Raw genomic sequence first — 23,970 nt, 5'->3', positions numbered from 1 at the left:
CACATACATTCTTCAAATCAAACATCTGATCCACACATCCTCTACCACTTCTAAAACCACACTGCTCTTCTCCAGTCTGATGCTCTGTACATGTCTTTACCCTCTCAATACCCTCCCTTATAATTTCCCATGAATACTCAACAAACTTAGGCCCGTGTGATTTGAACACTCATCTTTACCCCCTTTGCCTTTGTACAATGGCACTATGCATGCATTCTGCCAATCCTCAGGCACTTCACCATGATCCATACATTCACTGAATATCCTTACCAACCAATCAATAACACAGTCACCCCCTTGTTTGATAAATTCCACTGCAATACCATCCAAACCCACCACCTTGCCTGCTTTCATCTTCTACAAAGCTTTCACTACCTCTTCTCTGTTCACCAAACCAATCTCCCTGACCCTCTCACTTCACACACCATCCCGACAAAACACCCTATACCTGCCGCTCTATCATCAAACATTCAACAAACCTTCAAAATCTTTGCTCCATCTCCTTCTCACTTCACTACTTGTTATTACCTCCCCATTTGCCCCTTCACCTATGTTTCCATTTGTTCTCTTGTCTTATGCACTTTATTTACCTCCTTCAAAGATATCTTTTTATGCTCCATAAAATTCAATGAAACTCTCACCCCAACTATCATTTGCCCTCTTTTTTACCTCTTGCACCTTTCTCTTGACCTCCTGCCACTTTCTTTTATACATCTCCCAGTTATCTGCACTACTTCCCTGCAAAAGTCATCCAAACACCTATCTCTTGCACTAAAAATCTTACTTCTTCCTCCCACCGTTCACTACCCTTTCTAATCTGCCCATCTCCCACCTTTCTCATGCCACATGCATCTTTTGCGCAAGCCACAACTGCTTTCCTAAATACATCCATTCCTCCCCCACTCCCCTTACCTCATTTGCTCTCACCTTTTGCCATTCTGCACTCAATCTCTCCTGGTACTTCCTCACACAAGTCTCTTTTCCAAGCTCACTTATTCTCACTACTCTCTTCTCCCCAACATTCTCTCTTCTGAAAACCTCTACATATATTTACCTTTGTCTCCACAAGATAGTGATCAGACATCGCTCCTGTTACCCCTCTCAGAGTATTAACATCCAAAAGTCTCTCTTTTACATGCCTATCAATTAACTCATAATCCAATAACACCCTCTGGCCATCTCTCCTACTCACATACTTATTCTTCTATATATCTCACTTTTATGGATCTGGAGAAGGCATATGATAGAGTTGATAGAGATGCTCTGTGGAAGGTATTAAGAATATATGGTGTGGGAGGCAAGTTGTTAGAAGCAGTGAAAAGTTTTTATCGAGGATGTAAGGCATGTGTACGTGTAGGAAGAGAGGAAAGTGATTGGTTCTCAGTGAATGTAGGTTTGCGGCAGGGGTGTGTGATGTCTCCATGGTTGTTTAATTTGTTTATGGATGGGGTTGTTAGGGAGGTGAATGCAAGAGTCCTGGAAAGAGGGGCAAGTATGAAGTCTGTTGGGGATGAGAGAGCCTGGGAAGTGAGTCAGTTGTTGTTCGCTGATGATACAGCGCTGGTGGCTGATTCATGTGAGAAACTGCAGAAGCTGGTGACTGAGTTTGGTAAAGTGTGTGGAAGAAGAAAGTTAAGAGTAAATGTGAATAAGAGCAAGGTTATTAGGTACAGTAGGGTTGAGGGTCAAGTCAATTGGGAGGTAAGTTTGAATGGAGAAAAACTGGAGGAAGTGAAGTGTTTTAGATATCTGGGAGTGGATCTGTCAGCGGATGGAACCATGGAAGCGGAAGTGGATCATAGGGTGGGGGAGGGGGCGAAAATTTTGGGAGCCTTGAAAAATGTGTGGAAGTCGAGAACATTATCTCGGAAAGCAAAAATGGGTATGTTTGAAGGAATAGTGGTTCCAACAATGTTGTATGGTTGCGAGGCGTGGGCTATGGATAGAGTTGTGCGCAGGAGGATGGATGTGCTGGAAATGAGATGTTTGAGGACAATGTGTGGTGTGAGGTGGTTTGATCGAGTAAGTAACGTAAGGGTAAGAGAGATGTGTGGAAATAAAAAGAGCGTGGTTGAGAGAGCAGAAGAGGGTGTTTTGAAATGGTTTGGGCACATGGAGAGAATGAGTGAGGAAAGATTGACCAAGAGGATATATGTGTCGGAGGTGGAGGGAACGAGGAGAAGAGGGAGACCAAATTGGAGGTGGAAAGATGGAGTGAAAAAGATTTTGTGTGATCGGGGCCTGAACATGCAGGAGGGTGTAAGGAGGGCAAGGAATAGAGTGAATTGGAGCGATGTGGTATACAGGGGTGGACGTGCTGTCAGTGGAGTGAATCAAGGCATGTGAGGCGTCTGGGGTGGACCATGGAAAGCTGTGTAGGTATGTATACACGTGTGTGGACATGTGTATGTACATGTGTATGGGGGGGGGGGGGTTGGGCCATTTCTTTCGTCTGTTTCCTTGCGCTACCTCGCAGACGCGGGAGACAGCGACAAAGTATAAAAAAAAAAAAAAAAAAAAAAAAAAATATCTCACTTTTAAACCTGGTATTCCCAGTCACCAGTCCTTTTTCAGCACACAAATCTACAAGCACTTCATTTCCATTTACTACACTGAACACCCCATTTACACCAATTATACCCTCAACTGCCACATTACTCACCTTTGCATTCAAATCACCCATCACTATAACCCAGTCTCGTGCATCAAAATTGCTAACACACTCACTCAGCTGCTCCAAAACACTTGCCTCTCATGATCTTTCTTCTCATGACCAGGTGCACAGGCACCAATAATCACGCATCTCTCTCCATCCACTTTCAGTTTTACCCATATCAATCTAGAGTTTACTTTCTTACACTATCACATATTCCCACAACTCCTGCTTCAGGAGGAGTGCTACTCCTCACTGTGCTCTTGTCCTCTCACTAATCCTGACTTTACTCCCAAGTCATTCCCAAACCACTCTTCCCTTTACCCCTGGGGATAGGGGTAAAAATACTTCCCACATATTCCCCGTGTGTCGTAGAAGGTGACTAAAGAGGGCAGATTAGAAATGGGCAGGATAAAACAGGTGGGACCCTTATGAAGAGGGGCTTCACTAAGATAACAGTAAACAAAAGAAAAATACTATCCCTGGCATAAGGTAGAAACAATTCCTTTTTTGTATTCCCCTAGTGTGTAGAAGGTGACAAAGCAGGACAGGCGTGAGACACTAGAAACCACTCACTATATTTTTATTTCTAAAATAAAGAACTGAAGGAGCCAAGCAAGTGCTAATCTTTCTCATCACTCAGGTTAAGATGTCTAAATGTGTGTAGATGTAATCATGATGAAAAGAAATAGGTAGTAAGTTTGAGGAAGGAACCTGGATGTTCTGGCTCTGAGTAAAGCAAAGCTTAAGGGTAAAGGTAAGGGATGGTTTGGGAATGTCTTGGGGGGTAAAGTCAGGAGCCACCTTCCCATACCTGGATGACCACTTTTATCCCTGAGGTACCCACAGCAAGCAAGGTCTCCTCAGTGTGAGGACAAAGGAAGGGGTTGCACAACCCATCACACAGGAGCTGTGGAATGGTTGAAAGTGTTAGAAATAGTGTGAGGAAGCAACTTCAAGACTCATGTGTGTGAAAATGAAAATAGGTTGCTAGATATGGGTAACTATTGGTACTTAGGCAACTCACCATGAGAAGGATGAGAGGCAAATGTTTTGGAAGCAGTGGAACTGTATCAGCAGTTTTGATGCTACAGATCAGGTATTAGTCAGGGGTGATTTAAATGCAAGAGAGAGTAATGTGGCAACTGAGGGTATAATTGAGGGACATAGAGTATTTAGCGAGAACAGGAATGGTGAAGAGCTCGAGGAATGTATGATGAAAAATGACTAGCAAGTGGAAATACCTCATTTACAAAAGGGACATACATGAGAAAACATGAGTGAGTACGAAAGATTATACAAGGGCACAACTAGATTACACTACTGATAGGCATGTAGAAGAGAGATCTGGATGTGAATGTGTTGAGAAGGGCTCCTGGTGGGCTGCCTGACCATTACCTAGTGGAGGCAAGGGTGAAAGTTTGTAGGGGTTTAAAAAAAAAAAAAAAGGAAATATGAACAAGAAAGTGGTGAAAGTGAGCAAGCTTAAAAAAGAAGTATATTATTTATATTGTACTTGATTGCCATTTCCCACATCAGTGAGGTAGCAGCAGGAGACAGACGAAGAATGACCCAACCACCCATATACACATATACGAAGCAAGTGAAGAAATACTTGGGGAGTTTGGGTGAAGAATGGCAAAAGGTGAGTAATCAAAGCATGGGACATCAGTGAGGAATGGGAGATATTCAGGGAAGCAGTGTTGGCTTGTTCAATAGAAGTGTGCGGCATACAGAAGGTGGGAGGTGGTCAGGTGAAAAAGAGGTAGTGAACAGTGCAATGATGAAGTTCCTTTGAAAGAGAAAGTAGAAGTGTTGAGGGGTACTTGCATGGAAGGAATGCAAATGATTGGAAAATGTCCAAGAGAAAGTGGCAAAAGGTCAAGATGAAGGTACATGGACTGAAAAAGATGCCAAATTAAAGATGGGGTGAGTGACTATCAATACACTTCAGGGAGAATGATATTTTTGCAAGGAATTTAATAAAGAAAACATAAGAACAAGAACAAATGGAAGCATCAGTGAAATTGCCAATGGGGAAGTGTTAACAGAGAAGGATGAGGTAAGGAGATGGCACAAAAATTTTGAAAGATTGATGAATGTCTAATGATATGTCAGCAGATGCAGAGTGATTGGGTTGGGGAGTATGTGAAGTGAGAGATTCATGGAAAAAAGTTTGGTGAAGAAAGAGGAGATAATGAAAGCCTAGCATAAAATGAAAAATGGCAAAACAGCTGGAGTGGTTGCTATTGCAGTTGAATTTCTTAAGACAGGGTGAATGTGTTGTAGATTGGTCAGTCAGGAGTCTCAGTATATGTATGGATCATGGGGCAACAACTAGCAGAATGCTCATACAATACCAAGGCTGAAACACAATGGGGACAAAGGCAAGTGTTCCAGTTATAAGAGGTACAGTACGTTGAGAATACCTGGTAAGATACAAGGAGGAGAGGTGACAGAAAGGAAAGTGACATGCACAGAGCATCAGATTGGTAAGGATCAGTTTGGATTCAGAAGTGTTAGAGGATGTGTGGATTTGGTGTTTGCTTTAAAGAATGAGAGCATGAAATACCTGATAGAAACAAGGATCTATAGGTTGAAAGGAGACAGGGTGGTTTCTGGTGAAAGATGGTATGCAGCAGGGGTGAGAGATGTCAACATTGCCATTTAATTTGTTTCTAGATGGAGTGGTAAGGAAAGTAAATGCAAAGGTCTTACAGAGAGGGGCAGGCATGCAGTCTGAAAGGAGTGAGGTGCGGTCTGGGAAGCAATTCAGTTGATGCAGATGACATAGCACTTGTGGCAGACTGAAGTGAGAAACTACAGTTGGTGCCTGAATTTGGGAGTGTGTCTGACAGGGAGAACTTCAAAGTAAATGAATATGAGAATGGTTTTTAGGTTTTGCAAGGCAGACAGATTGGTTGTTTCCTTGTGCTACCTGGCTAACGTGGGAGACAGGAACAAAGTATAATAAAATGAAATATAAAATATGTATGTATGCATTGAACTGTATAGGTATGTATATGTGCGTGTGTGGGTGTTTATATATATACATGTGCATGTGGGCGGGTTGGGCCATTCTTTCATCCGTTTACTTGCGCTACCTCGCTAATGCAGGAGACAGTGACTAAGTATAATGATAAATATATATTTTTTATACATAGTCGCCATTTCCCACATCAGCAAGGTAGCATTATGAACAGAGGACCAAGCCTTAGAGGGAATATACTCACTTGGCTCCCTTCTCTGTTCCTTCTTTTGGAAAAGTAAAAATGAGGTGGGAGGATTTCCAGTGCCCCACTCCCTCCCTTTTTAGTCACCTTCCATGACATGCAGGGAATACATGGGAAGTTTCTTTGTTTTTCTGGCATTACCTTCCTGAAGCAGAGGGTAGCAATGCTACCTGTGTGGCAAGGTAGCCAAAGGAATGGATGAAGGTAAGCAAATATGAATATGTACATGTGTATGTATGTAATGTTTGCTTATGTGTATGTATATGTTATGTATATGTATGTATATGTGCGCATGTGGTCGTTCATGGGCATCTATGTGTATACGAGGGGATGGGCCATTCATCGTCCGCTTCCTGGCATTACCTAGCTGACACGGACAACAGCAATTACGATAATAAAAAATACACATGTACATAATCTTTTAATTTACAGGAATAACTATACTTGTTATCTCAAGTGCACATTTCTTCATGCATGCTTCTACAATCTTCTAAAGATATGCATTTTTCACTAAAAATTGCTTAATGAACTTATTTTTCCTTTACACCAACATATTTTACGAGGTATAAGACAAGATCATAATAAAACAAAAAAACGAATCGGAGGGTATACATTTTAGGAAGTGACGGCAAAATAAAGGGAGAGACTGAGGAAGAGGTGGAGGGATGTTTAAGATGCTTTGAGGACTTGAGGCTCGAGCATGCAGGAGGGCATGAGTCATGTATGAAACAAAACAAAGGAGTGATGTGGTATACAAGGGGGAATGATTTGTCAGTGGACTAAACCAGGGCATAAAAAGCAGTCTTGGGAAACCATGGAAAGATCTGTGGCTCTTGACTGTGGATAGGGGGCTTCAATTTTGGTACAATTTACAGACCGCTAGAGTGAATGAGAACCCAATTTGTATTTTATTCCCAACACTTTCTTGGTATGCAGGAAATGGCAAACAAATATGAACCATTTAAGATTTATATTTATTTCAATACTGCAACACCTAAACTGCATTTTCTTGCATTTTTTCTTAAACTATCACCCTGAGTGTCTCATGTGTTCTCAGCGTTGTGTTTGTTGGGGGTGTGCCCATGTTGATGTGGGGGCTGAGATAAGCTCTTCATTTCTACTTGGGCACTGGAGGTTTGCTATGGAATGGTTGCAGAGTGCCAAGCATAATGAGGTAGGATTGCACTGGGATGAGCGTCTGTTGATGCCAACTAAAATGGAATATGATAATCCTACAATCCTAAAATAAGCTAAAACATACATTATCAAATGTATAGCGGGTATCCATGCATGGTATACCAAGATTATGTTGAAAACCCTTGTAGTCACTTCCAGATCCAATGAACTGCAACTGAGGTTTGTCTGGATTCAGTGGGTCAGGTCTGCGTAATACCCAAGTGTCATATACTTTCTCTCGCCCTGCTGCTACTTCATCGTCATCTGGATTGGGAACCTAAAATGAATAATAATTATGATATGAATTTTTCATCTAAAAGTAATTATGATACGAATCTTTCATCTAAAAGAATACTTTACTAATACATGAAAGGAGAGTAGGAGGAGGAGCAGGGGTTGAAAAAGAGGGGAGATAAGAGTTAAGGCGAGAGTATCGGTACACTTCACGAAAAATAAGATGTTTAGAAAGGAGGTAATAGTGCATGAAAAAATTAGAACAAATGGGGATATGGGTGAAGATGGCAAGTGGGGAAGTGTAACACATGGTAAACAAGAGAGAAGGAGATGCACCAACTATTCTTAAAGACCAATGAATGCGATGAGAGGGTGGCAAATGTTTGGTATTTCAATCAGGGTGGTATGTAAAGTAAGAGCCAAGGAGAGCAGTTTAGAGAAGAAAGAAGAGGTGGTAAAAGCCTTAACCAGCATCAACTTGGCAAGGCAATTAGATTGGATGTATTGCAGTTGAATTTCTTAAGAAAGGGGGGTGAATGTTGTTGAATGGTTAGTCAGGAATTTCAGCGTATGTATGGATCATGAAGAGGTGCTTGAGGATTGACAGAATGCATGTATGGTGCCACTGTATAAAGGCAAGGGGAATAAAGGCAAATGTTCAAACTATAGAGGTATAGCTTGGAGTGTACCTGGTAAACTGTATGGGATAGTGATGATCAAGAGGGTGAAGGCATGTAGAGAGCATCTGACTGGGGAGGAAGTGTGGTTTCATAAGTGGTAGAAATGTGTAATCAGGTGTTTCTTTTAAAGAATTTCTTTTAAAGACTTTGTGAGAAATGCTCAGAGAAAGAGATCTAATTGTGGTATTTATGCATCTAGAGAAAGTAAATGCATACAGTGAAATGTATATGTGCGTGTGTGGGCGTTTATGTCTTTGCATGTGTATGTACAGGGTGGTTTGGGCCATTCCTTGTCTGTTTCCTTGCGCTACCTCGCTAATGCTGGAGACAGCGGTTAAGTATGATAAAAAAAAGAAAAAAAAGTGTAAAACATGAAAACAGAGCTTTGCGTACAAGAGCATCAATGTTTTTTACAGCCATTAAACAAAGCTGTTTGATGCTTATTTAGGGTGCAGCTATATATAGAAGTTCACTGCAAAGGGGTGTAACTGAATAGAGGTAATATTTGCCTGTTGCCATTCTATCAGTTAAAGAAGAATTTCCCAGTGCTCTTTACCAAGGATAGCACTGCATCCCCAGAGAGCTCTTGGCTGGTTATTCTTACACATACTCAAAGGCTTATTCTTCTTATGGAATAAAAGCTTACTTCTAAGATGCTTATTTTAAGAGAATAGAAATATACATTGATAAAGATGAAAAATATTATGTTCAGAAAATAGATATTTACCTTCTTTGCACTTTCAAAAATGACATCAGCAAGCAAAGGTGTCGACTTAGTACGAAGCGTATTGTTACCTGAAATATTTCGGTTATTAATCACAATTATCCGATTACTGACACCTTGAAGCAAGTAGAAATGAACAAAGTAATACTGAGCACTGAAAATACATCATTTTTACCTGGCAAGTTATATCTTGCATCATTATCACACACACAAAATGTATATACTCGAAAAATTCTCAAACATGCACCCTCTAGCCTGATGAAGGAAATCCTCACCTGATGGAGAGTTATGAAAAATTCACCAAAGCAAGGATCAGTTTTAGATAAAAATGTGGACATAAGACAAACTCAATATCTATCCACCTAAAAATGACAAATGAAAAAAATGCAAACAAAGGTATTATGCTGAAATCATACTGAATGTATTCAATATCTATTCTATCCACCTAAAAATGACAAATGAAAAATGCAAACAAAGCTATTATGCTAAAATCATATTGAATGTATTCAATATCTATTCTAACAGACACTGCATCTTCAGTATCTGCATAGCATAACAGACTATCTTAAATATCCAACATACAGTCATCTTGAATATCCAACATACAGTCATCTTGAATATCCAACATACAGTCATCTTAAATATCCAACTTACAGTCACCTTGAATATCCAACATACATTTTTGTCCTAGCCGGTTCCCAGATGAGAGAGACTCAGCCCAGGCACCCACATCTAATCTAGCCAAGGTTTTACACCTTGCTATGAAGTTATAATCCTTAAAAATGTCACTACGAATTTCAGTCATACAAGCAAAGCCATCATAAAATGCAGGGCGGGGAGGAGGAGGATGATCCTGGGCAAAAATTTTCGGTATCTAATTCAAAGGTATGGAATTTACATACATGAAATTAATAATAGGGCACACAATTTCATCATGAAACTTACCAGAAAATCTGGAAATGATGGCTTGAGGTGGAATGGGATTGGGTAGAACGAGAAGGTTGGTGAAAGAAAGGAGGGGAACTAGGCATGTCTGCATCATCCCCTAAATTACCCAATTTATTAACCTGGCTTGTATACACCTGAATTATCTGATTCAGCAACTTGGCTTGTCTATATCATACCCTGAATTATTGGATTCAACAACTATGTGCGTCTACACCATCCCCTAAACTATCTGATTCAGCAACCTGACTTGTTTACACAAATCAACTAAATTATCCTATTCAACAGCTTGGCTTATCTATATCATCCTTGAGTTATCCATTTCAACAACTAGGTTTGTCTGCATTAAACTCCTAAATTATCTGATTCAGCAAACTTGGCTTATCTACATCATTCCCTGAATTACAAGATTCAGCAACTTGGTTTGTCCACACCATCCCCGAATCATTCAATTCACTAACTTTGCTCTTTTCCATCCCCTGCATTATCTGATTCAGCAACTTGGACTGTCTACATCATCCCCTAAATTATTGAATTCAGCAACTTTGCTCGACAACATCTCCTGAACTATCAGATTCAATTGGATGGGAATAGGAAGAACATTTACCATGCTTTTTGAAAAGATTATGGTTTCTGAAAAAGCTATGGACTGCTATTTATGTCACAAGCCCCCTTCTCTCTAATATCTCTCTGTACCTAGTTGAAGCAACTATAAGTAATCTAGAAATCATAAGGCATAAATCATTTCTGTCATTAACATGGGTGAAACATTTGTCTATGTGGACACTTTTCTTAACTGCACAAGCTCTTAATTGGCCTGATCCTCAGAATCAGGTTCCATCAACTCTATATTATCATCTTCAGTTTTTGCTAAGCCAACACTGTTCCTGCAAGTCACAAACATTTCATTTCCAACACATCCACTCTCCTCAACATATCCTCACCAATAGCCCACTCCCATCCATTTAACATTGTTGGAACAACTATACTTTCAAATATCCATTTTTGATGCTCTAGATAATGACCACTCACTCCACACATTCTTGAGTGCCACCAAAACTTCTGCCACCTCACCCACCCTATGACTTCCTTTGCTTCCATAGTTGCATTTGTCACCATATCCACTCCCATGTATCTAAAACATGGGAGTGTATCTAACCTGACTCTCTACGTTGCTTAACCTAATAATCTTTTATTCTCATTTACTCTCAGCTTCCTCCTTTCACATACTCTTCTAAACTAAATCATCAACTTCTGCAATATCTCACTCAAATCTGCCACCAGTACAGTGTCATCATCAAACAACAACCAACTCACTTCCCAAGCTCTCTCATCCCCTACAAAACTGCATACTCATCCCTCTATCCAAGACTCTTGCATTTACCTCTAAATATCCCAACCATAAACAAAAACAGTCATGGTGAAATCACTGACCAACATTCACTTGAAATTATTCACTCTCTTCCCTTCCTACTTGTACACATGCCTTACACCTTTTGAAAAACTTTGCTTCAAGCAGCTCTCCTCCCATACCATATATTCTTAAGACCTTCCACAAAGCATCTATATCAATCCTATCATATGTCTTCTCCAAATCCATAAGTGCCACATTCAAATCCTTCTGTTATTCAAGCATTTCTCATATTCTTTGGAGCAATCACCTGATCCACACATCCTCTACCAAATCTGAAACCAATTTCTTCCTTCCCAATCTGATGATCTGTAGTAAAAATTGTACACTGTAGTAAAAAATCATACAAACATGTCCATGTCCATATATTAAAATGCACTTCTTTTATATGCCACTCTCAGTTTGCCTTTCACAATTCTCCTAACATGTAGCTCAAATGATAAACTTGGCAAGTTATAAACTACTAGATCTCCTACACAAGCAGATTTCTGCAATTTATTTCTCACAATGTGGTAACCACACCAAGGCGTTTTTTCAAATCGTTCCCATCCTCCTCATCTCGCAGCTACTTGGATCAAGTTTCTATTTACTTGACCACCTTTTGAGTTACTCCAGAGCCCTTAGTACGCTGATGCAATCACTATCATTCCTGACTTCCTTCATGATTTTGGCATCAACCACAAACATGTACAGATATGATTCCACTTCATGCAAGTCAGATACATCATGAAAATAAATGGGCTAAAGACGAAGCCCAGAATCATGCTACAAGTAACCCCAGCCATTTCAAGGATAACTCATCTGTGTTCTTTATTCCCTTCTAGTAAAGTTATCTTCTATCCTGTGAATGAGCATGTCCCTTATTCCTGCCTGTGGATCTAGCTTTTTTATCAATCTTTGATGGGAAATAGTGTCTAAGACTTCTAGTAGTCCAAGAACATAGGTCAAGAGAGGGATGGGTAGACTAAGATGAAGCTTAACCTAACAGAAGTGGGTATGCATACCTTCCTTTTCTAAATCCACGTCATCTCCCAGTTTGAGAGATTCGCATCTGCTTATCTTTTCAAAGGTTTTACAAACACCACTTGTAAGAAAAACTAGCCTATAGTTCAGTGGTTTCCAAATTCCCTCTTTTAAATATAGGCACAACATTTGCCCTCTCCCTTACCTTTAGAACTACACCTCCCTCCAATGACTTACTGAACAATATTTCTCATGTTCTAGGAAGTCCCTGCACAAATTCAGGAATTCAGCACCCTATTAGGACTATGGGCCTAAAATGGGCCAAGTTGTTTCAACAGCCTGACAGTGTCTTTTCTGCCAATTAATACATGATCCAATATTTCACTCTCTTCTCACTTTGATAATGCAGGAGTATTATTGTCCTTAACAGTGAAAATACAAATTTACCATTCGACATATTTCCTTGCCATCCTCAAGCATTCTTTCCTTAAGCCCCTTACCTGATAGCAGAGATTTCATTAAAAGTTTGTTCCTGCTGAATTCATATAAAAGTTTTTGACTGTCTTTTCCTATTTCTACAATCCTTTTTTTTCACAATCTCTCTGCTCCTCCCTCCTTACTCTGCACTACACATTCCTTGCTACCCTGTATCTTCATATGGTAGTTGGTTGCAGTCTTTATCTCTCATCCATAGCAGTTTCCTGAGCTCTCTTGCTTAAAGACATTTGTCACTGAACTCTGTTTCCATTTTGGTCCACTCTTTTGGTCACCAGAGGTGGCCATGTCTAAAACAATAAACAGTTCCAGACAAATCAGAGTTACTTATCAAGGTATAGGATGTTATACAGTGTACAGCCTTGTATAATCTGAAAAGCCATCCCTAATTGTAATATACACAAGTGAATGAAATATCACACATCCAGCTATGTGCCAATGTGTTACTCATTATAACTATAAATCACCTTCAATTGCCATATCAACATTGAGGTAGGCTACAGTCCTGTCAGACAACTGCTTGCCAAACTGTTCAGTCCACTCTACAGATCCAACCATTCCATATTCTTCAGCTCCCCAGCCACAGAACACCATGGATCGCCGAGGTCTCCAACCTGTAGTAAAATCAGAGATTCCTTGAACTGCTTAACACAAACTACATTTAATTGCTTCTCAAAGTACATAAAATTCTACAATTATATGAAAGATTACAAACAAAAATGATGTGTACGAGTGTATAGTGAAAATGTTTAGGATAATGAATGTGAAGTGTGATACAGTTTTACCCTTTCAAAAAATCAGAGCAACTGGGATACTACATGACAAAAGTGGCAAAATACTGTACGTCTCAAGAACAAAGGTGAAAAAAAAAAAAATTCTATCAGCATGACTTAAGCATGTCACCTGCAAGCTTGGGAAGAAATTCATAGACTCAATACTGTATTTCGTCTGACGGTGCACTTGCACTGCCATGGTCAATTTTGTAACACCTATATGTTAAGCCTTAACCATGAAAGTGTGAAATAAAGAATGAAACTTATAAACAGAAACCCACCTGACATTCACTTTCCAAAACCACTTACTCAGAATAAAAGTTACATTTTCATATATATGCTCTGGAAATTAACCATCCTTACAACACTACATAAGCTTGCACCTAATCCTCAGGCACAATCTTCTGCTTCTATGCTAAATTACATACTAAATGCATCCAAAAAATGAAAAAAAATTATTTCCACACTTCAATATTTCAGCCATAATGCCAACTCATAATTGCCCTTTTTACTTCCCCTCTTGTAAGTCTCTTCATTTTTATCCTTTTTCTTCTATCCCTCATACTCTTGCATGTAACAACTTCTGATTGACTTTCTCCTCCATTCATCAGCTCTTCAAAATATTCTTTATCTTCCTTTTGCTTCCTCCATTTAATTTGGCAACTAACCTTCCATACTTCTCATTTCCACTCCTACATCCACCTCTTTCCTTTTTCACCTCCTTTCAGTAAAATTTCTGTAAGCTATTCACTTAAGTCTTCCAAAACCATGATCTATTCTTTCTTTGCTTTCCTCTAACAGCTTCTTAACATTCTACTTACTCATCTTTTATTCTTTCCTTCTCCTTTGCTGAACATCCATGGGTATATTTCTTTCAAACGATCTTCTCTTCCAAGACATTTCTAATCTCATCTGCCCACCAATTATTTCCCCTTTTATTCTTATATCTCGCAACCTTGTATCCAACTATTAATTATACAAACTTTAACTGTCTTTATCTATGCATCTTAAACACCTTATTCACATATGGCTGCACCCAAATATTTACAGATTTATCATCTAAACTTTCTCTTACCCTTCTTTCATACTTCTTGCCGTCTCTCCAATTCATCTTCTTGCTTGCCAATGCTTTCACCTCACCAGTCTTCTTTATGCCATACCTTGACGTTTCCCTAATCTTCACCTCCACAAGTGATGCAAGAATGCCAGAATCTCCAAAGAATCTCCTTACAACTCCAGCAACCAGCAACCTTTTTCAACCTTTCATTCACTACTATCTAGTCAATGTCTTGTTCTCCTCTTCCATCACTTCCCATCCACATATCTGTGGATCTTCTGCTGAAAAACAGGTATTTGGAAGAAATAACATGTCTCAGTACAGACAACCACAAATGTTCCATTCTATTTACTCTCAGCACTCCCCATTTACCAACTACCCAGCAAATTTCATAACATCCAATTTTCACATTCGTGTTATCCATTACAATCATTTTTCTTTCCTCCTTAAACCCTTTTATACAGTCATTCAAATTTCTCCAGATATCCCTCATTACCCTATGTCTTCATATTCACAGGTGAATGTATATAAAGCCATGCGTACTTCACAATTCCCATCTTTCCTTTCACCTACACCATTCTTGATCCAGTCAATCCATGCCCTGCAACACCCTCCCATAATCATGGTGATATCACAATTGCATGTGCAATCCTTCTTCCCTCTTTCCTGATAATCTCATTCGTTCCCATCCATACCATTCCTTCTTCCAAGCCTTCCCAGAACTTTGTCATTTCCATTTTCATTCCATACACCCTGCCCAAGGATATGGGTTTCCTAATCCCTAGCATATCCAAACTTTAACAAAGTTCTTCACAAGCTCCCTCCTTTTACTCAAACCAACTATCCTATCAATATTCAGAGCCATCACCCTTAATCACTTTTGGCTTTTACTCTCTGACATAAGTGGACTACTGTGCCACTTCTTAACCTTTAATGCCTCACCCCTGACAGGCCACTCCCTGCTAGACTTCAGTACAGTGTTTCCTGAAGGAAGCAGAGCAATCAGATAAAAAAATTTGAAAGTTCATTATACCTTAAGCATTTGTCAGTTTTAAAAACTACTGTCCTGATGGAGTTGGGCTATATCTACCCATTCAATGCCATCCCTAGGGGTGTATTCCCATGGTCAACACAAGAAGGTGGAGCAAGATTTGGATACTCTAGAAAACTAGAGTAGCCTCTCAAGGTACTAAAATTCAACTATTCCCAAATGTTGAGCTCTCTAATGCAATAGCAGCAGTATAAGTGAGGAGCAAGGGGATTTTAGGAAAAGTTGGGGATGTGTGGATTATATATTTGCAGCGAGAATAAATACATTAAAGAATTAAGTAAAAAGCTGTATGCAGCTTTTATGGATCTGGGGAAACATATGACATCAAATGGAATGCTTTATGGGATGTTAAAGTGCTGGATGTTGTGAAAGCCTTCTATAGAGAAGGAAATATATGTGTAAGAGTGGATGAAGAGTTGAGAAAAAGTTTCCATATACATGTGGGTGTGAGGAAGGGCTGTAGATGGCATCGTGGCTTTTTAAAATGTATATGGATAGAGTGATAGAGATAAAAGCAAACTAGGTTAAGGAGGTGCAGAAATGGAGCATGTTCGTGAGGCATGGTGGCTAGCAACAAAACTCATTTACTGTCTACAGATAGTGACAATGGGTTGCAGAAGATTGCGTGTATAATGTGATAGGCAAAAGTAAATTAATGTTTTTTTTTTTTTTTTTTTTTTTTTTATACTTTGTCGCTGTCTCCTGCGTTTGCGAGGTAGCGCAAGGAAACAGACGAAAGAAATGGCCCCCCCCCCATACACATGTACATACACACGTCCACACACGCAAATATACATACCTACACAGCTTTCCATGGTTTACCCCAGACGCTTCACATGCCTTGATTCAATCCACTGACAGCACGTCAACCCCTGTACACCACATCGCTCCAATTCACTCTACTCCTTGCCCTCCTTTCACCCTCCTGCATGTTCAGGCCCCGATCACACAAAATCTTTTTCACTCCATCTTTCCACCTCCAATTTGGTCTCCCTCTTCTCCTCGTTCCCTCCACCTCCGACACATATATCCTCTTGGTCAATCTTTCCTCACTCATTCCCTCCATGTGCCCAAACCATTTCAAAACACCCTCTAAATTAATGGTATACGACAGAAAACAGTGAAAGTACAGATTTTGCAAAGTCCTACAGAGGGGAAAAGTTTACTTAACTGATATGGGTAGAGAAAGACTGAAAGACAGAAAAAATTGCTTGGAAGCTATCTTGGCACATTTGGCAATATGGAAGGAGGGATTAGGGAGATAAGAGTACAGGGTGGAAGAGTCATCGAGTCCCTTAATAGAATAATGAAGAGTAAAGGCATATGCAAATGAATCAACGATATAGGGACAGCATAGTCCTCCCAACACTGACCTACGCATCCAAAACATGGAATGGAATGTTAAGATTCAAGGCTGTGGAAACGAGTTATTTGAGAGGAGCATGTGGTATGACTTGATGGAATGAAGAAATGATGGGCTGTATGAAAGATCTGGTATGGCAGGGAATGCAAAGGGATTATATTGTGGAGCGACACTTATCACTGAGGTGGCTTGGGTATGTGGAAAGAATGCACGATGGGGGATTTACAAGGATGGTATATGATAGTACAAGTAGATTTACAAGGATAGTGTATGATAGTACAAATAGATTTACAAGGATGGTGTATGAGAGTACATATAAAGAGGTTGGTGCAAGAGGAAGACCACCTATGACATGGGGAAGCCGAGTGGAGGAGTAGTGAGGAAGAGAAATAGTGGAAGAATATGTGGAAAGGTATTTAAGGACAGGGATAAGTAGAGACTTTTGCCATGGCTATCCCAATGATTAGAGTTTCCAGATGGAACAGGCAACAGATACAGTTGTACAGCAACTTGTCACTCATGTGAAGCAGTCGTAATACTAAGTTTTACACCAACACTCTAAACATTTTTTACAAGCAGGGAAAGGAGCACAGGTATGACAAAGCTGTTGGTTCATGCCTTAGAAAATTCTTTAAAATGCAATCCTCAAAAGTATTCACCAGTTTCATTGTGTAGCTTTAGGAGAACACGGCTAAGTTCAAGCATGGCAGCAGTCCCAGAAGAAGGATCAACAGCACCAAAGATCCATGCATCCAAGTGGTTTCCCAGCACAACATACCTGTCTGATGAGCAAGGAGACATATTTCCATTATCATGAGTGTAATTCCATTTGATCAACAGACATATACAAGATCTGGAGTATTAACTTATGAGAAACCTGAAAAAATTCCTGTATTTGATATAAACATTCATTTACCTGGTTCTTCACGACCCTTGAGGACTCCCACAACATTGTAAGTGGTCGTCTGGTTTTTCCAATTGTTCACTTTCAAATTAAGCATCCATCCTTGCTGTACAAATCCTGGTCCTAAACGATACATCACATTGAGGCCACCTTGCCAAGATGCTGGTGCAACATCACCTCCCATGTGGCTATGAAAAAAAAAGTTTCATCAAAAACATGCCTAGAACTGAGAAGAATTTTTCATAAAATGCGCAGTTAAGTGCTGGAAAACACTAAAGTTTTTAACTCATGAAACCAAGCTATGCGTGATAAAACTATGTGCACTGTGAAAGACAATCAAGAATGTACTAACAAGTAAATACTCTTAATATGATCCCCCATTTCATATAAAATGAGAATAGAGTTAAGAAACACTGTTCCTAAAGTATCACGTGGTGCATCCTTCATTTATGTTTGAAGGAAATGGGTAGCAATATTAAATTTGCGACCATGAGTGCTATCTAATTGGGTTTCAAGACACCATTCTATTTTTTCAAACTAGAAAAGGCAAGTCAAACTTACATCCATCAATCAGTAACATATGCGATACCTACCTCCAGCTCTGTACAAATGAGATGTGCACTTACATTTACACAGTCCACAAAAAAAAACACTGTCCTTCCCATACATTTTCAAAGGCAAAATATGGTTAAGGTATATTGTGAATACAAGCATATGATGCTCTCGGGATGAAATCATCACATATCTGATCTCTGGAGCCGGCATTTCTAGTGGTTTGAGCACAAGCAACCAGTCTCAGTATGCTTAGGCTGTCTTGATGGAAATTTTTTTTTTTTTTTTTTTTTTTTTTTTAATACTTTGTCGCTGTCTCCCGCGTTTGCGAGGTAGCGCAAGGAAACAGACGAAAGAAATGGCCCAACCCCCCCCCATACACATGTACATACACACGTCCACACACGCAAATATACATACCTACACAGCTTTCCATGGTTTACCCCAGACGCTTCACATGCCTTGATTCAATCCACTGACAGCACGTCAACCCCTGTATACCACATGGCTCCAATTCACTCTATTCCTTGCCCTCCTTTCACCCTCCTGCATGTTCAGGCCCCGATCACACAAAATCTTTTTCACTCCATCTTTCCACCTCCAATTTGGTCTCCCTCTTCTCCTCGTTCCCTCCACCTCCGACACATATATCCTCTTGGTCAATCTTTCCTCACTCATTCTCTCCATGTGCCCAAACCATTTCAAAACACCCTCTTCTGCTCTCTCAACCACGCTCTTTTTATTTCCACACATCTCTCTTACCCTTACGTTACTTACTCGATCAAACCACCTCACACCACACATTGTCCTCAAACATCTCATTTCCAGCACATCCATCCTCCTGCGCACATCTCTATCCATAGCCCACGCCTCGCAACCATACAACATTGTTGGAACCACTATTCCTTCAAACATACCCATTTTTGCTTTCCGAGATAATGTTCTCGACTTCCACACATTTTTCAAGGCTCCCAAAATTTTCGCCCCCTCCCCCACCCTATGATCCACTTCCGCTTCCATGGTTCCATCCGCTGACAGATCCACTCCCAAATATCTAAAACACTTCACTTCCTCCAGTTTTTCTCCATTCAAACTCACCTCCCAATTGACTTGACCCTCACCCCTACTGTACCTAATAACCTTGCTCTTATTCACATTTACTCTTAACTTTCTTCTTCCACACACTTTACCAAACTCAGTCACCAGCTTCTGCAGTTTCTCACATGAATCAGCCACCAGCGCTGTATCATCAGCGAACAACAACTGACTCACTTCCCAAGCTCTCTCATCCCCAACAGACTTCATACTTGCCCCTCTTTCCAGGACTCTTGCATTTACCTCCCTAACAACCCCATCCATAAACAAATTAAACAACCATGGAGACATCACACACCCCTGCCGCAAACCTACATTCACTGAGAACCAATCACTTTCCTCTCTTCCTACACGTACACATGCCTTACATCCTCGATAAAAACTTTTCACTGCTTCTAACAACTTTCCTCCCACACCATATATTCTTAATACCTTCCACAGAGCATCTCTATCAACTCTATCATATGCCTTCTCCAGATCCATAAATGCTACATACAAATCCATTTGCTTTTCTAAGTATTTCTCACATACATTCTTCAAAGCAAACACCTGATCCACACATCCTCTACCACTTCTGAAACCGCACTGCTCTTCCCCAATCTGATGCTCTGTACATGCCTTCACCCTCTCAATCAATACCCTCCCATATAATTTACCAGGAATACTCAACAAACTTATACCTCTGTAATTTGAGCACTCACTCTTATCCCCTTTGCCTTTGTACAATGGCACTATGCACGCATTCCGCCAATCCTCAGGCACCTCACCATGATGGAAATATGTTCTTTATTCTTCCCAGCCGGCACTTCATTTTGGGAATTTTGTTTCTGGGAGCTGCATATCTTCCATCCTTGCTTCAAGATGGTTGGCTCTTACCTTTCTGAGGAGAAGAAAGCCCAAATTCTTGCCTGGAAGCCATAAATTGAATGGACACAGATTTCTAAGCACACTGGGCACTCAGAATGCATGTTCAGGCAGTTACTTCCTGCAACACCTCATCAGTGCCTTACCTCATTCAGGAGATCAACACCCTATGGACTCAAAACATGGACCTGGAATACTTAAGGAGCCTTGCCAATCCCATGTCCAGACATCTAAAGATGGTAATCAATGCCAAAGGAGAGACGACAAAGTACTAAAATATAAGTATGACCCCTTTTGAAAATGTATGGGGAGGCAGACAGTGACAAAGTACTGAAATATAAGTGTGGCCCCTTTTGAAAATGTATGGGGAGGAAGAAAGGGTTTTTGCAGACACTGTACATGTAAAATTTGAAACTGCCTCCTAAATACAACAGAAATGACATGATAGCATCTTCTTACTTGTGGATATTTGAAAGCCATCTATTGTACAACATTAAGTATATCAAAGAGAAAAGCATCCTCTAAGTTTTAAGAGGATGCCTTCCCTATCAAAAAAAGAAAAAAAAGCCATTACCAATTTCTAACAATGATAGAGGGAGCCAAACACCTTAGAAGATTTGAGATCTCTATCATTGGTGACAAGATATTACAAGATAAAATTTTGGGGAAATCCCTAATATTGGTGACAAGAGACCACAAAAACACATTACAGAGGATGGGATTCAAGGAAAACACAGGATGAAATGCGTGGAAATCCCCTGCCAATGACATGACAAAATCCCCACACTACTGACAAGATTGGAAAAAGAAACAGTACAGGTGATGATTTTTGGAGACCTATATTAAAGGCGAGCTATGAGAGAATCCACATATATCAAGATGAGGAATCTCAAGTCAGGATAACACAGCATTATCCTGGAAAGAAAGAGAAGGCATATCTTCCATGCATTTCATGTAAACTCAAAATGTTGGAGCAATTAGTTTTTCAAATCACCAAAGTATAATGAACAATAAGACATAGCAACTGACTAAACATAAAATAAGATAGAAGTGGCATAAAGAAATACTTCTATGGTATATCAGTAAAAGCAGTACATTCTACGTCATACTAGCAAGAGAAGGGCCTTCTACATCATACTAGCAAGAGCAGTGTCTTCTACATCATACTAGCAAGAGCAGTGCCTTCTACATCATACTAGCAGGAGCAGTGCCTTCTACATCATACTAGCAACAGCAGTGTCTTCTACATTTCATTAGCAACGGCAGTGTCTTCTACAATTCATTAGTAACAGCAGTTTATCAGTAACAGCAGTGTCTTCTACAGTTCATTAGTAACAATAATGTTTTCTACAATATAATAGTAACAGCAGTGTCTTCTACAGTTCATTAACAGCTGTGTCTTCTACAGTTCATTAGTAACAGCAGTTTTCTACAGTTCATAAGTAACAGCAGTGTCTTCTTCAGTTCATTAGTAGCAGCAGTGTCTTCTACAGTTCATTAGTAGCAGCAGTGTCTTCTACAGTTCATTAGTAGCAGCAGCAGTGTCTTCTACAGTTCATTAGTAACAGCAGTGTCTTCTACAGTTAATTAGTAACAGCAGTGTCTTCCACAGTATATTAGTAACAGCAGTTTCTTCCACAGTCCATTAGCAACAGCAGTGTCTTCTACAGTTCATTAATAACAGCAGTGTCTTCTGCAGTTCATTAGTAACAGCAGTGTCTTCTACAGTTCATTAGTAACAGCAGTGTCTTCTACAGTTCATTAGTAACAGCAGTGTTTTCTACAGTTCAGTAGTAGCAGCAGTGTCTCCTACAGTTCATTAGTAACAGCAGTGTCTTCCACAGTCCATTAGTAACAGCAGTGTCTTCTACAGTTCATTAATAACAGCAGTGTCTTCTGCAGTTCATTAGTAACAGCAGTGTCTTCTACAGTTCATTAGTAACAGCAGTGTCTTCTACAGTTCATGAGTAACAGCAGTGTTTTCTACAGTTCAGTAGTAGCAGCAGTGTCTCCTACAGTTCATTAGTAGCAGCAGTGTCTTCTACAGTACATTAGTAGCAGCAGCAGTGTCTTCTACAGTTCATTAGTAACAGCAGTGTCTTCTACAGTTAATTAGTAACAGCAGTGTCTTCCACAGTATATTAGTAACAACAGTGTCTTCCACAGTATATTAGTAACAGCAGTGTCTTCCACAGTTCATTAGTAACAGCAGTGTCTTCTGCAGTTCATTAGTAACAGCAGTGTCTTCTGCAGTTCATTAGTAACAGCAGTATCTTCTACAGTTCATTAGTAACAGCAGTGTCTTCTACAGTTCATGAGTAACAGCAGCGTTTTCTACAGTTCATTAGTAACAGCAGCGTCTTCTACACTTCATTAGTAACAGCAGTGTCTTCCACAGTTCATTAGTAACAGCAGTGTTTTCTACAGTTCATTAGTCGCAGCAGTGTCTTCCAAAGTATATTAGTAACAGCAGTGTGTTCCACAGTATATTCATAACAGCAGTGTCTTCCACAGTTCATTAGTAATGGCAGTGTCTTCCACAGTATATTGGTAATAGCAGTGGCTTCTACAGGACATTAGTAACAGCAGTGGCTTCTACAGGATAATTGCAACAGCAGTGTCTTCTGGGTATTACTAACAGCAGTATCTTCTACAATATATCAGTAAAAGCAGTGTCTTCTACAGTATATTAGTAACAGTGTCTTCTACAGTATATTAATAACAGCAGTGTCCTTTATAGCATATCAATAAAAGCAGTGTCCTCTACAGTATATTAGTAACAGCAGTGTCTTCTACAGTATATCAGTAAAAGCAGTGTCTTCTACAGTATATCAGTAAGAGCAGTGTCTCTTCTACAGTATATTAGTAACAGCAGTGTTTCTTCTACAGCATATTAGTAACAGCAGTGTCTCTTCTACAGTATACTACTGTAGTAATAACAGTGGCTGATTGGGAAAAAGCTGCAAGGGGCATCCAAATGGAGACATTACACAGACCATGAATAATTTGTACAACAGCACAGAAAATTTGAGAGCCAGATCAGCTAGGAGTGCAATTTCAACTCACCGAACTGTTCAGTCGAGTAATCAAAATCGAGGTTGGCCCAACAGAAATCACAAGAAATCTGGTTCTGGCTCTTAACATGGAGATTGCCTAAACCATTTACTTTCTAATCCTACCAGTATCAAAGTCAAACCAAACCATGTTGAAAAAAAGCACTATGCCTCATCCTCATAAAAAAAGAGCTAATAGACTAATGATTATTAGCAAAAATTTGCACTTGGCACAGTATCTGAACTGTGATTCTCCTTGCATATCTCTGAAGGATGAAGAAAGAACCTCACTTTGTGGAATAAGAGGCAATTGTAAAGATTGCTATTGTAGCATCTTGTACAGATATGCTTGGCAAGGGAAGAATGTGTTCCTGGATGATTGATCAAAGTGACATGCCACATCCCACTTTCATAGGGTATGCTCTTACACTTGCCTTTCTAAAGCTAACTTCAGAAAAATTTCCTAATATCTTGGTCTTCCTAGAGACTCAAGCATATAAATCCTTTAACCTTAGGTAGCTTTGGTTTAGGGATAAACCTACTTTCTCATATGGAAAGTAAATAAAGGCAAGGCACTTTTACATCATGCTAGGTAATCCAGATGAACAACAGAAACATTAAAAAAAAAATATCTATATCTCTGATGCCCCGATCACACAAAATCTTTTTCACTCCATCTTTCCACCTCCAATTTGGTCTCCCTCTTCTCCTCGTTCCCTCCACCTCCGACACATATATCCTCTT

The 23,970-nt window shown here is 39.8% G+C and overlaps 1 protein-coding gene across 3 annotated transcripts in view; it reads right to left on the bottom strand.

Moving 5' to 3' along the window:
• Window positions 1-23,970, bottom strand: part of LOC139766822 (N-acetylated-alpha-linked acidic dipeptidase 2-like) — a 140,232-nt gene that overhangs the window by 43,773 nt on the left and 72,489 nt on the right. For all 3 annotated transcript variants that reach the window (XM_071695747.1, XM_071695748.1, XM_071695746.1), the window contains exons 8-12: window positions 17,675-17,850; window positions 17,418-17,540; window positions 12,982-13,128; window positions 8,704-8,771; window positions 7,148-7,339 (exon numbers count right to left, since the gene is read on the bottom strand). In XM_071695747.1, the coding sequence (XP_071551848.1) occupies window positions 7,148-7,339; window positions 8,704-8,771; window positions 12,982-13,128; window positions 17,418-17,540; window positions 17,675-17,850 (706 nt within the window). The remainder of the gene's footprint in view (window positions 1-7,147; window positions 7,340-8,703; window positions 8,772-12,981; window positions 13,129-17,417; window positions 17,541-17,674; window positions 17,851-23,970) is intronic.

This window comes from Panulirus ornatus, chromosome 58 (genome assembly GCF_036320965.1).
Source record: "Panulirus ornatus isolate Po-2019 chromosome 58, ASM3632096v1, whole genome shotgun sequence".
Lineage (NCBI taxonomy): Eukaryota > Metazoa > Arthropoda > Malacostraca > Decapoda > Palinuridae > Panulirus > Panulirus ornatus.
The sequence above is the reverse complement of the archived record's forward strand: the minus strand, read 5'-3'. Positions and strand labels throughout refer to the sequence as shown.